Here is a 13413-nt window from a genome sequence, read left to right as displayed (position 1 = left end):
TGTCTTATGGTAGCCCACCTGTTAAAGGCTGGTGTTGTATCATTGCTTTCCTCAGAATTCATAAGTATTACTATTTTCTATGAACATTTTCAATATCAATTAGTATCATGTTTGTTTCAGGTCAGGAGCAGTATTTGTCCTTATTCAGAAGCCTTTTACATCTGGTAAAAAGTTGACTGAGTCCCACTGGTTTCAGGTGGCACAATATGCTTCATTTAGAGCCTTTCTTTCAATTCTTTGGGCCGGTGGCTTGACCCTCTGCGGTCCTTTCAGGACTATTTTAGTATATGAACAGTATGACTTTGTAGCCATAACTCTGATTGGTTCTTTATTTTCAGGTAAGTTGCCAGTACCATTACTTACATTATTCTTATTTTTATATTAATATGTGATAATTTCAATAGTTGCAATTGGAAAATACATCTTAAATTTTCTTCTTTTGTCTATTTTGGTTGAATACAATGTTTTTGTTAGATTTGGCATTACTACTAACCACTGTCATCAAAAAAATAATATGACCCTATTCTATAGCTTTGATAGAAATTTATTGAGAAGTAATTCATGCCAAACTGAAGCTTGCCCGCTATGATAGTCCTTTTTACGCCTAAATGTGTGAGGGATATCATATTTTCTGCCTAAGAGTTAATACTTGATTGTTCAATTCTCTACCCTCACCTTTTACCTTGATTTAAACACCCTCTTGGAAAATAGATGTGAATAAACAAATAATCAGTCATTTGGCACTTATAGCCTAATATAATATGTGAATAGTTAAATAGTTGGTCTAGAAAGGTATACAAGGTCTGTCGAAAAATTATCCAACTTTAATTTTCCCCATGCACAGAAATGATGATAGTACCACTGTGCACAGTGGAAGGAGACAGCTAAATGTGCGTACTTGAATTTTTTCTCTGCCTGCTAGCCACCAAGTGAGGTGCTGCTGTATATGTTCATCGCTTTTTGATTTCTCTCAAGAGATTCTGGATGCTTCCACTGCAATGAATGTTTTTGTTTCCGGGTTGTGCTCATACACCCATGACTCATCCCCAGTTATCACGGTTTTCAGAAACTAAGAATCAGTTTTTATTGTGTCCAGCATGTCCTGTGCTCAACTTGTTCACTTATCTTGAAAAAAATCAAAAAGCAATGAACATGTATGACAGTACCTCTTTGCAGCAATTGGCTCACTTGAGGCGGGAAAAACATTCTAAGCATGCACATGAAGCTGTCTCCTCCCACCGTGCACAGTGGCGCTAGCATCACAACTGTTTGCAAGAGAATTTTAGGTCTGATATGTTTTTAACAGGCCATGCATTTAATGGCTCAAACTCTGTGGTACAAAGAGAACATGTTGGAAGAGTGTAATAGAATGTGAGACAAAGAGTGAATGCGGTGTTCAATGAGGTAAAAGATTTTTTATGATTGGAAGAAAGAAGCCTACATCAATACAAGCAGAAAATTTGTAAATTTAATTGAAAGAAATTAAGCACAAGTGTAAATGGCACATGGAAGAACTATCAGGGTCACCACTCAGCCTGGTAAAAGTCTGGATTGGTCACATCTAGTTAATGTTTATTCTGAGAACTTCTTTAAAAATTTGGGAAAAATAGGCAAAAGGCTGAATATTTTGAGCAAATTTGGAGCTGGATGTGAGAATCAGGCATATTAAAGGTAAAGTGGGAATTTCTGGTGACCATGTTTACTAGTTGTAAAATTCTTATGTCATCCAGAGGGTACCACATCTGCAAGCCCTGGTAAAAACCAAAACGATTTAGGCGGACCAGTGGCAGTTTGATCAAAAAGTTGTCTAATTTCAAACATTCCAGAGAAAAATCAAGAAAAAGGACAGCATGTACTTGGAGAAAAATTCAGGAATGGGAATCTGTAAAATGAGTGGCTACTTAATCTAAAAATACAAATATGGTTTCAAGAAATAGTGTAGATGTTTAAAAATGAATGGAGTCACTTGGTAATTTTTCACCCAATGATAATCATGTTTTCTGAAGGTTGGTATCATTATCAATATTCCAACGCTGATAAGGGAAGAAATAGTCATGGGTAATGAGTGAGAAGACATGGTCATTCAACAATAGTCTTTTGAATAATTGATAATTTCAAACATTTTCAAAAAGGTCAACTTGTTATTAGCATTCCAAAAATATGATAATAATTTTATAATCTAAAATTACTTTGCAAAATTAGAGGACACCACATTTATGAGAACATTTAATGTTTATTTATTCTTGGCCTAATTTTTCTGCTTGGTCAATATATCTGTATCACACATTATGATTGAAGTATAAACCCCACATTTTTTTGTTTATTCAAACTTTTTTGTGTTAAATATCTTCTCCATTGTTAAATGATCATACAGTGGCGTATCAACTCTAATTAATCTAAGCATATGGAGCTTAACCGGAAATATACACCAACAAGGTGGTACGTCAGTCATTGGCATTGCTTGTCATTTAAGCTTATAGGCTAAACATCTAATTCATGTTAATTTTTGGTCATTGCATTCAGTAATGGGTTTTAAGTATAAATATATATATTGTAATAGGAAAATTATATTTGTCAAGCAAATGATTTAAACCTGAAAGGCCAAGTATTTTGGTCTCCAGCAGTGGCAAGACTCTAAAGGGGTCACAGCATTGGTGAAAGTCACTCAAATGAAAAATTCGTAATTGTTCCCTCTTAAGGGTATTGTAAACTCTAAAAACATTATTCCATAATTGACCAAATGGAGTAGTATGTGTCCTTTTGAAAAGTTATAATTTTCAAATGGCAATTGCTTCCGAGCCAAAGCCATAAATAGCAAATTTAACATCACTTGAAACTAGACTGCTGCAGTCTTATTCCTTAGTATAATCAGTGGCTGTTTCAAGTAATTTCAAAGATAAAACGGTTGTAAATAATTTAACATCATCAAAAGAGACACATTTTCAAGTTCCTTAGCTGCATAAAAATTTCTCTTGGTTAATTTGGATGTAAATATATTATGCCATCGCAATAATGAGTGCATTAATGGAAGTGAATTTGGAACTCCAGATGTTTTTGTTTTCTTTATGAATTTCAGTACGTATGATAAAGCAGACCAGTCAAAGATAATGAAATTATTGCAGAAAGGAATATACTGGAGGGCTAGGGAATTAATGTGATACCTCCATATGAATCAGATTGCAAAACTGTAAAACATAAAGAATCTGTAAAATGGATGGTTAGAGGATGGGAGGTAAAAGGGAGTCTTGCTCATTATTTCAGTGATTCTGAACAATGAAATTGTAAAATGTGCACAAGGTATCAATGAAAGGCTAGGAAATTATTGACTCCATTACATTTGTGAATGATAGAAATTTAGCTAGCCGGTTAGCTAAGGGTCCAAAATAATTTCTCCTTGCATTACATGATCAGTGTGAAAAATTATGGGTGTAGATAATTCATGATGACCAAATTAATGAAATTTTCTTGAAATAGGAAGGCTGCGATATTAAAATAGAAGAGTATAAGTTGTAGCAGTTAGAATAGTTCAAAAATTGGGCAGTATTTTGGGAAGAAATGCATGTAATTTTAGTTACATCATGACGAGAATCACCTCAGCCAAGGAACATACTTGATGAAGAAATCTCTCGCTGGACCTATTTCAATCAAAGATATATAAAATATCTGTAGAGTTTTCAAATGTATGCATAGTATTATACAGATCTGAAACCTCTTTTTTGAGGGAGTAGAATGACAGTAGTAAGGAAGTTAACCTGGATAGAGAGAAAAGAAAACAATTACCTCAGTATTTTTTTCATATGGTTAGCAGAAGGAGGAAGTTTTTGAATAAAGCTAGGAAAATTAAAGGATGAAATATTGAGAGATGATGAGGTAGGAACACATGTTGGTTTGGAAGGCATGTATATATTAGATTATTTATGACATTGTCTCCTGCTGCTAATTTCAATTAGTCCTTGTGTTTTCATATCCATGTAAATCCAATGGGTGTGTGAAAAATGGAACTAAATAATGTTATCTGCTGTCTAATCCAGGTGAGTCATTTTCTTCTTAACTGAAATTGAAATTACTGTGTTCATTTTTTAATCATTCAAATATTTTTTATCCTAATAAATTACTTAAATATATAGATGTAATGTTAGGTATGTAGCATAATACTAATAGCATAACATGGTGAAGGAGGACAAGGCGGCATTTGGCCAACAATGTATCAGTTTCCACCAGTATCATGCACTCTTGTTTTTTTGCTGTAGCTCACATCTGCGTTAATGAGGTGCTGTCCAACAATCTATATATTTTGATTGAAGGGCTTTGTACTCATTTTAAGCACACATGCATTATTTCTATGGTATTTAAGTAAAATTATGATTATATTTCTTCAAAATCGTATAGAAAAATTTTTCCACGATTGCTTGCTTTGGGTTAGTACAAGATGATTTCATCGGATAGAGTGCATTTTTTAGAAAAAATTAGAATTTTATGAATTGTATAAGAAATTTATGAATAAATAAAAATGTTTGGGAGAATAAATCATTAATTGTGTGTGTAATACACAGGCTGGCTTTATTTAAAGCTCAGAACATGGTTTATGCCTATTAATTTCCAGTAGTCAGATATTATGGGTTAAATGGAAGAAGGAACCATTAGGTCTCAATTTTGCCCAAATTGCCACCTCTATCTATCTATATTATTATATACACTAAAAATTGTATTTTCTACAGCTGCGTAATAACCACCTTTAACTCAGTTATTATCCCTAATAAAGTTACCAATGGCAAGTGATGTGCCATTTATGCAGTTTCTCTTTTGTCTGGAATCTTTTCAGCAATGAATGGATAGTAATAATAATTTTATTGGTCCCAGACCATCTAGCAGGTAGATACATATGGAACAAATCACAGTGAAAAGGACAACAGCAATGAAACATTTAAGGTCAGTTGGAACAGAGCTGCTGGAGTAGAACATGCAGGCATTGTATGATGGACTTCTTAGGCAAATAAGGAAAGATAATGTGACACAACTGGTTAGGATATTTAGACTATTATGAAAAAGACATGAAATTGGTGGATGTGGTTACAATTAGTTGCTTTTCCATGCTCTTAAGGAGATATTTTTCCCATGAAAACCTAAATTTGTCATGGCTCATTGAAATTCATTTAAAACTCTTTAAACTTAGAGAGCAATGCCATTAATGTCATTGATTGCTTTTCAGGGGAAATTTGTATAGATTTTTGGTCTTATCTATGCTGTACATATGTCCAACAATTTTTCAGGTGTTGGAGGCCGTAGCATTGTACGTGGAACCACAGTATTTGCTCTTGGCACTATTTCACTTCTTTTGTTTGATCATGATGACAAGCCAACGCAAGACGAAGATGTGCATACTATCTATAACCCACGGTCTTGGCTTGGACTTTCTGATCATAAAGTAATTATTTAGACTTTGGTTCTTTTAGTTTAAGTGCATGTTAACATTGCCAATGAAGCTATATGGGAATGGATTCGTAGTCACTATGTCCAACTTTGGTCTACAAGCTTCATAAATGTGATCAAATATTCCTATTCTTTTTGCCATCATGTGATTTGTTTAAAAATATGAAATTTCTGAGTATATTTCCATCACTTAGTGCTTTTTTTATGAAAATAATGTTCCTTTCATTGTTCCTCTTATTACTTCAGTTAGGGGTATGTCTACTAGCCTGCCTTGTAGCATGTCGTCTAGGTGTTAATGCATTTGGTAGGCGTGTTGCTGCAAAATTAGTGTCTATAACTGGAACATCAGTTGGAAACTCTGGAGGAGGAATTGGAGCATCAAAGCGCTTACATGCACTGGCCACTCTCTTTGAAGGAATATTTTTACTCCCAGTATCCATCATCATCTTCCAGTTTTCAGAGGTTAATGTTATAGTGTCAAATTGAAACATGTTCATATTGGGGGAAAACTCCCAGAGCCAATCATAAGTACTATTTAATGTTTTTACTAAGGTTTCATATTATTGATGATCAATACTTTACCTTAAAGCTTTTCAGAAAGTTGAATTTATGATTAGCCTTATTCTTAGAGTAGTGAAAATGTTCTTTATTTCAGGTGAAATCAAATGGATCATGGGTCACAGCTCTTATCCTAATCACTATCGTGGCTCTCTTTCTTTTTGTTCAAGATTACTATGTTGACGGGGTTTGTTCTCAAAGGTAAGATTTTTGATAGTAATAGTTAACTACTTACATACTTTTATTGAACAGCAAAGTCATATTCATTCCACATATCCTGGAAAATATAGTACATGTCTGAAAGAACTTGTAGACAAGGTACTTGCCATTCTGAGCTGTAACATAAAATCATGAGAGTTTTCAAATGACTTCTTAATAAGTTGAAATAAGGGGTGATCTTCACTCTCATCAATCTCAGTCATAATTTATATGCACCTTCATGCAAGTAGGTAAAATCAGTGGATACTTTTAGCATTTGGACCTACGATTATTGCAGTCAATACTTCTGTGATTAATGACTTCATTATTTAGCTCCTTTGTTCTGGCAAACATGCAACAGAATACCGGTGCCACATACTCCCAAACTGCCAACCTGGTGGATACAGCAGATACCCTTTTCTTTCATTAAAGATAACAAGGCCATCCATGCCTATATGTTACCTTGAACAATCATAGAGGGGTGAATGGGATTCCTAATACTTGTTAGTATATGCTGAATCTTTGAAGCTACTCGACCCATTGCCTTTTTAGATTTGTCATACCTGCTTGGTATCAAAAGGCTCCAAATCCTAATGCTCAACCATTTCTCTAACTGTTGTGATCTAACTCTTTTCCAAAGCACATAAACTCTAATTTTAGAGTGTCTTGACACTAATTGACACAAAATGGGTCCTATCCTTCTTCCTAGAATTTGAACTAAACTTAAAGTGATTGCCCTGGGTATTCATGCAGTTATTAACTTAATTGCTTAGCTGCTTTTATTCTGGATTTTAAAACAGAAGATGCATGTCATGCATTCCCAAATTTTGAGCCGTGGACATCCTGTAATAAGTGAAATGACTGTAAAAAAGAAATTTTTTAATGAAATACATAACTGCAAAATTTTTAATTACTTCTATGGAAACACTTGAATCAATTTTGTATCTGTAGCTATTATAAAAGCATTCTTATTATATTTAGGTTCTTAGAGAGGAACTTAGTATCACAATTATTTGTGTCATGTTTGCATGTGAGATTGTCTTATATCAGTATTTGCATATATGACTGATGATACCCACTCGTGAACCTGATACTTTAATCAGTAAATGAAATAATAATTATTATTATTTTAGCCTGCTAGGATTAGCAATCTGGTGGAACTGTGATAAGGAGGAAATGATATAATTTTGAAAGTAACCCTCCTTGACCCTCTCACTCCCCTTCAAAAATACATTAGGATGTAAAAAGTGTACTTTACACTTAGTAATCTTCATTGGTGAATTTCATGTAATGGCTGTATATTTTCTTTAATTTTGACTTAATTCTAGGTTGGGATTACCATACACAGCTCGTTACGGGTCCTTGTCAGTTATGTTTGGCGCTTTGATTATAGCATACTCATGGAACTCTGGTCCAGCTTTTACCATGGGAGAAACTGATTTGCAGAGCAATCTTAAAACTTCAGTCAGTACCTTTTCTCCTATTCTTCAGTCAGAGGAGCATGTGCTTTCAGGAGGAGGCATTATGGCATGCCTCCTCTTTGCCTTAGGTTAGTTCTTTATACAGTAACTCTAATTAATACCTTAAAATAAATATGAAATATTAATTTTTGAGGAAATATCTAAAAATCATTTTTAGTCTTTTAATATTCTGGAAGAACTTTATTCTCTAGATTTTACACTTATTTCTTGCTGTATCCTTATTTTAATATGTGTATTTATTACCATTGTTCACTTTGTAAATGTATATCACCAACAATTTTTCCTGCATCGTATTTACATGTAACTGAGGTAGTTAGTTCCATTGACCATGACGAATTTGTGATCCAAGTATGCATGTAATTAGGTAGTTACAATCAGTTACATTGGATTTCATATTGTCTCTTTGAGTTAATCTAAAAAATCAGCACATATGAAGGATGGATGCAAGCATTAATATTATGCTCAATTGTTTTACCTTTTGTAAATAAGTTGATGAAAAAAGAAATAACTGATTAGTATATAATTAATTAAGTTGCATAACCAGGCTTTGCTGTTGATTGGAGACATGTGTTACCTCATGTGCAGCAGTTTATTAGTGAAGTTAGGAATGCCAGCGCTAGTTTGTGGAATGAATGCCGCGTTTAATCAAGAGTTGGGACATGAACGTGAATATGATCGACATGAATTAGACCAATCAGCCCAAACTAATGTATCTCTGCTGAATCCTCAACAGAAGGAAGAATATGATAGATACATTAATGAAGGCAATTGATAATGAAAATGGTGGCTGATGGTTTCTGGTGTAACTTTATGGAACCGATTCATTATAAATAAATAAATGAAAGGACTAACTTTGTAGTTCCACACGAACGATTTATTCACACGACCCGGGTTTCGAAGTAAAACTTCATCATCAGGTGAGCTCTCTACATTTACAGCCCTTCTTATATATACGGCCAGGGTGGGGGTGGGGTGGAGATAATTAGGAAGGTTTGGGAGGGGTAAAGTCAGGATGGGTTTGCGTGCCGGAGGGGAGGGCAGTTTGGCGTCACCTCCGCAAGGTTGAAGGATTGTGGAGCGGGAGGGAGAAGTCTACATTGTAGAGCTCTCGTGAGTCAGGGGATTAGAGAGGGTTAGATGAAGGGGAGGGGGGTTTGTCATCGGCCACCGTGAGGATTGGGACTTTAAGGAGGGGAGAGTGGGAGGCATACAGAAATTCGTTAACAATATTTTCATTTAAACAAACACTATTTAAAATTTCCAACTGTTCCAAGGCGTCTAATCTATAGCCTTTGCTTTCAACATGTAAAATTTTGAAATCAAAATCACTTTTATGGTTATTATCAATCAAATGCTTTGCGAATTGAGAGTTCATCCTTTTATTTCTTGCACATGCTTGATGCTCCTTCACTCGTTCTTGGAATTTCCTCCCTGTCTGTCCGATGTATATTGCTCCGCAATCGCACTTTAGCTTATATACTCCACACTTTTCCTTATATGGGATTCTGTCCTTTGTGTGGGAGAGCAGGCTCCTGAGGCTTTATTTGTTTCTTGCCCCTCCCAAACCTTCCTGATTATCTCCACCCCACCCCCGCCCTGGCTGTATATATAAGAAGGGCTGCAAATGTAGAGAGCTCACCTGATGATGAAGTTTTACTTCGAAACCCGGGTCGTGTGAATAAATTGTTCGTGTGGAACTACAAAGTTAGTCCTTTCATTTATTTATTTAAAATGGTGGCTCATTTTTCCTGGATGCCCCTGGGGGAACTGGTAAGACATTCCTCCTATCATTGCTTTTGGCGACTGTTCGTACAAAGTCGGATGTTGCGCTAGCAGTTGCCTCTTCTGGAATAGCGGCCACATTTTTGGAAGAATGCCTATGGCTCATTCGGCATTAAAGTTGCCGTTAAACCTACAAAATTCTGAAGAAGTTGCATGTAACATTTTGAAACAGTTCGCCACGGCCAAAATTTTAGTAGCAATCCCATCGACTCGAGAGTCCAATATTGACTGCTGCCGATGAAATAAAAGCTTGCCTCAAATCATCAAATCTGTGGTGCCATGTGAAGAAACTTCTACTGACAACAAACATGCGAGTTACATTGCTGAACGATTCATCTACTGAAGATTTCTCCAAGCAATTGTTGACCATCAGTAATGGCCCTGTTCCTGTTGACGAATCGAGCGGATTGATTTCCTTTCCTTGGAATTTTTGCAATTTGGTTTCATCGAAAGATGAGCTCATCAACAAAGTGTTCCCAAACATCATTGATAACCACAAAATCACAAATGATTGAGTGAGCGAGCAATTTTGGCGGCTAAGAACAAATATGTGGAAGACAAACTTTGTAATTCAGAATCAAGTCGTTGGTATTCTGCATTCATTCAAATCTATTGACTTTATAACAAACGAAGACAAAGTCACCAACTATCCATCTAAATTTTTTAACTCCTTGGATGTGCGTGGCTTATCACCGCAATATTAACAGGTGAAGGTTGGCTTGGTGGTTATGATGCTTCGAAACCTAAACCGACCAAAACTGTGCAATGGAACGCGTTTGGTGATAAAAAAACTGATGATCAATGTGATCCACGTGACTATACTCAAAGTGAAATTCAAAGATGAGGAAGTTCTCATTCTGAGGATTCCCAACCGATATGGTCTTTGAGTTTAAATGAATTCAATTTCCAATTTGTGTTGCATTCGTGATGACGATTAACAAATCACAAGGCCAATCATCGAGTGTTGATGGTCTGAATCTAGAAAACCCATGTTGCTCTCCATTTCATATTTGGCATGTTCACGTATTGGTAAACCATCCGTTTTATTTGTTCTTACGCTTGATAAAATAACAAAAAATGCTGTATATCAGCAGGTGCTTAACTCAAGAGAATAAACCTGAATGCATATATAGATTGAATGAAGAAAATGTCTTTCTGAAAAGCCATTGTAATATTTTTCATAGTTTTATTGAATTTTTTGTATGATTAAAATCGGTACAGCCATTCTTGATTTATAAATGGTGTAACTAAACTGTTCATTGATAGTTTGTACAAATAGGTGGTACAAAGTTGGCCGGGTCAGCTATTAATAATAATAATTGTGTCAATGGTAGTGGTGCAAGTTTTGAACATATTCAATTCACCCTCAGCAATTACTGAGGTAACTTGTGATGCTGCATTGAAATTTCAATTTCACTGGAACACATTGTCAGCTGAGGCAAATCTAATGCTACATGAGGCTTACTTCTTCCACTTTATGTCTGTTCTTCTCTATAGCACAGCTAGATGATGGTTTAAATTCTTTAAACAGGAGGGACAATTAGTTTCAAAGGTTAACTACAGTCACTTTTCTTAAAGAAGCAAACCTTAATCCTGCTGCTGCCTTTGAAAAATTCATGTTTTTCATAATTACACTCTGCCTAGATTTATTTGGTCTCTCTGATACCTGAGATGATACAGTAATAATTCATATTGGTCTTTATGTAACGGTCATTCAGTTATTCTTATTTATCTTATTATTCCATTTATGCTTTGATGTTGTGAATCTTGTATTACCCTATTTTCCCACTTTAGTATTACCTTTGATGTATATTATCCTGCAGTAATGAATATATTTTTTTAACAGGTGCCTTTAGCCTTACATCCAATACTCAGTCCGGTGCTAAAGGATCTTTGGTGGGATATTCAGAAGCGGGCATTCCACTATACAACCTCACTGCAAGCACTAATGGCTATGGTAGTGCTGGTTTTCCCCATTCCGTTAAATCTGCTTTGGCTTTTGGTTTCACATCCCTCAAGCAGGTTTTACATGATAGCAACAGCCGTCGTATATTTTATTTTCTGTGTTTAAATCTGAGTAAGTATTGCAGGATATTATTTCTTGATGAAACAATTGTATGGTTAATATTCTTTGTAATTCCCCTTCTTTGTAGATTCATAATATCCCTATTCTTTGACCTTGAAGGTTCTTATTTATTTTTTTAATGGATGGCATAATCTTTAATCTATACATGGAAAATTTGTATAATGTGTGTAATATTCCATGAAAAATACATGCTACTTCATTTAGGCAGTACCATTTTTCCCTCGATGGGAAAGCTGCAAAGGCATATGATTCCAGTGGTATGGTCATTTAAGTGATGATGTAATGCTAAAAATACTATTGTGGGAGTTGAAAAAGTGTGGAGGAAATAGAATGGGAGGCATGGGGAGAGCTGGAGATAGGAGTGAAAGCAGATGGGGAGTCATTTGATAACTTTCTCTTTCAAATTAGTGAGACTTGCAGATGATCTAGCATTTCAGCCAAAGGATTGAATATCATTATTGAATTACAAGACCAATCAATTGTAAAAGCTATTGAGGATCAATATCTAGAAAAAAAAAGAAAATGAGGTTATTCATAAATAGGAAGGGATAAGTTAAATGTTAAATTGGGAGGTATAAACTATAGAGTCATTTAGGAATTTATCTCTAGGAAGGGTTTTGGATGAAAATGGGTGAAGTTGGTACATGTAAGGAAGAAGAGTTTTATTAAGTAAAGAAACTTCTGCAAGGGGAGGGATTTGGCAATTAGAACCTTGAGTCAAGATTTAAAAAAAGATAAGTAAACATCTGTCATGGGGCATAGTTTTTTATGGCTGCAAAACTTAAGTCATTTGGACAAGAAGGTGATGGAGGCAATTGAGATGTGGGTGTAAATAAGATTGGGTAAAATAATGTTGGGGAAACAAAAACATTTGAGGCAATGGAAGAGAAGATAAAAGAAATTTGAGGAGAGAAAAGATAAATATAAAGGACATAGGACAATTGGAGAGTACATTTAATGGCATAGGAATATTCAAGACTCTGATAGAAGGGTTTATGTTGGGTTAAGTGAAGGAAAAGATCAGGAAAATTGGCTTCGGATTGGGCTTTAAAGCGGGCAAAAAGTATGCAGCATTGAAGAATGGTTTATTTTTAGTTTACACTGTTACATTGTTAGTGTCATATCTAATTGAGTCTTAGAAGTGTAGCAACGTTAAGTCACTGTGCCCATTCAAAACTTATCTTAAGTTTCAGACTGCCTTTAATAATAAATATTATGGTCCGTGTGGGAAGTATCCAATCATTTAAAAAAAATCTAGCTTTGGTATTGGTATTTATTTGAATGTGAGCATTTATGGACCTCTAAAATGACCCATTTTCTCTTCTGCTTAATGCCATTAATTTTTCAAATTATTATGATGTATTTCTTGTATTTTGATTTGTTATTGAGTGTAATGCCCTAACTGCTCTAGCAGGTGAATAGACTAATATGTTTCCTTAGTATGACTATGGCAGTACAGTGTACCATTAAATCTGCTATTAATGCACTGTGATTAAATTAAATAAATGGTCATTAGAATTGATTATTTTCATTCAGAAAATCTTTCAAACACTGCTGCTTCACTTACTGCTTTGATTTTTTAATTTCACTGTTTGTCCTTTATATGTGTTCCTATCCCTTTTCCTTATCTCCGTATCCATTTGAATGAATACATATATACATGTTTTTATGTGAGTCAGGGTAGTCCAAGGTTAGAGCCTTGGGTTACTGACTGGGGGCTCGGGTTTGATTCTTGGGCAAGCCTATCTGGTTACTCTCAGCTCCCCCCGAGCTATGTGATTTTTCAGGTACCAGGTCTTCCTGGGAAACCATAATCCGCACAGGGACAGGAACTGGTCCCCCTACCCTAATGTGTGAATTTCACATGCCGTCAAGCTT

General features: G+C 35.2%; 1 protein-coding gene across 4 annotated transcripts in view; it reads left to right on the top strand.

Annotated features, from left to right (window-relative positions):
- LOC139690950 (proton-coupled zinc antiporter SLC30A5-like) overlaps positions 1-13413 on the top strand; it is a 56095-nt gene that overhangs the window by 16625 nt on the left and 26057 nt on the right. For 3 of the 4 annotated variants that reach the window (XM_071588622.1, XM_071588632.1, XM_071588613.1), the window contains exons 3-8: positions 121-338; positions 5271-5425; positions 5677-5892; positions 6086-6189; positions 7515-7735; positions 11296-11526. In XM_071588622.1, coding sequence (XP_071444723.1) covers positions 121-338; positions 5271-5425; positions 5677-5892; positions 6086-6189; positions 7515-7735; positions 11296-11526 — 1145 coding nt within the window. The remainder of the gene's footprint in view (positions 1-120; positions 339-5270; positions 5426-5676; positions 5893-6085; positions 6190-7514; positions 7736-11295; positions 11527-13413) is intronic. The other variant, XM_071588640.1, reaches the window with a different exon arrangement.

The sequence above is a fragment of the Hetaerina americana genome, unplaced genomic scaffold (genome assembly GCF_022747635.1).
Source record: "Hetaerina americana unplaced genomic scaffold, ioHetAmer1.1.p SCAF_1, whole genome shotgun sequence".
In the NCBI taxonomy this organism is placed as follows: Eukaryota; Metazoa; Arthropoda; class Insecta; order Odonata; family Calopterygidae; genus Hetaerina; species Hetaerina americana.
This window is presented reverse-complemented; position numbering and strand designations above follow the sequence as displayed.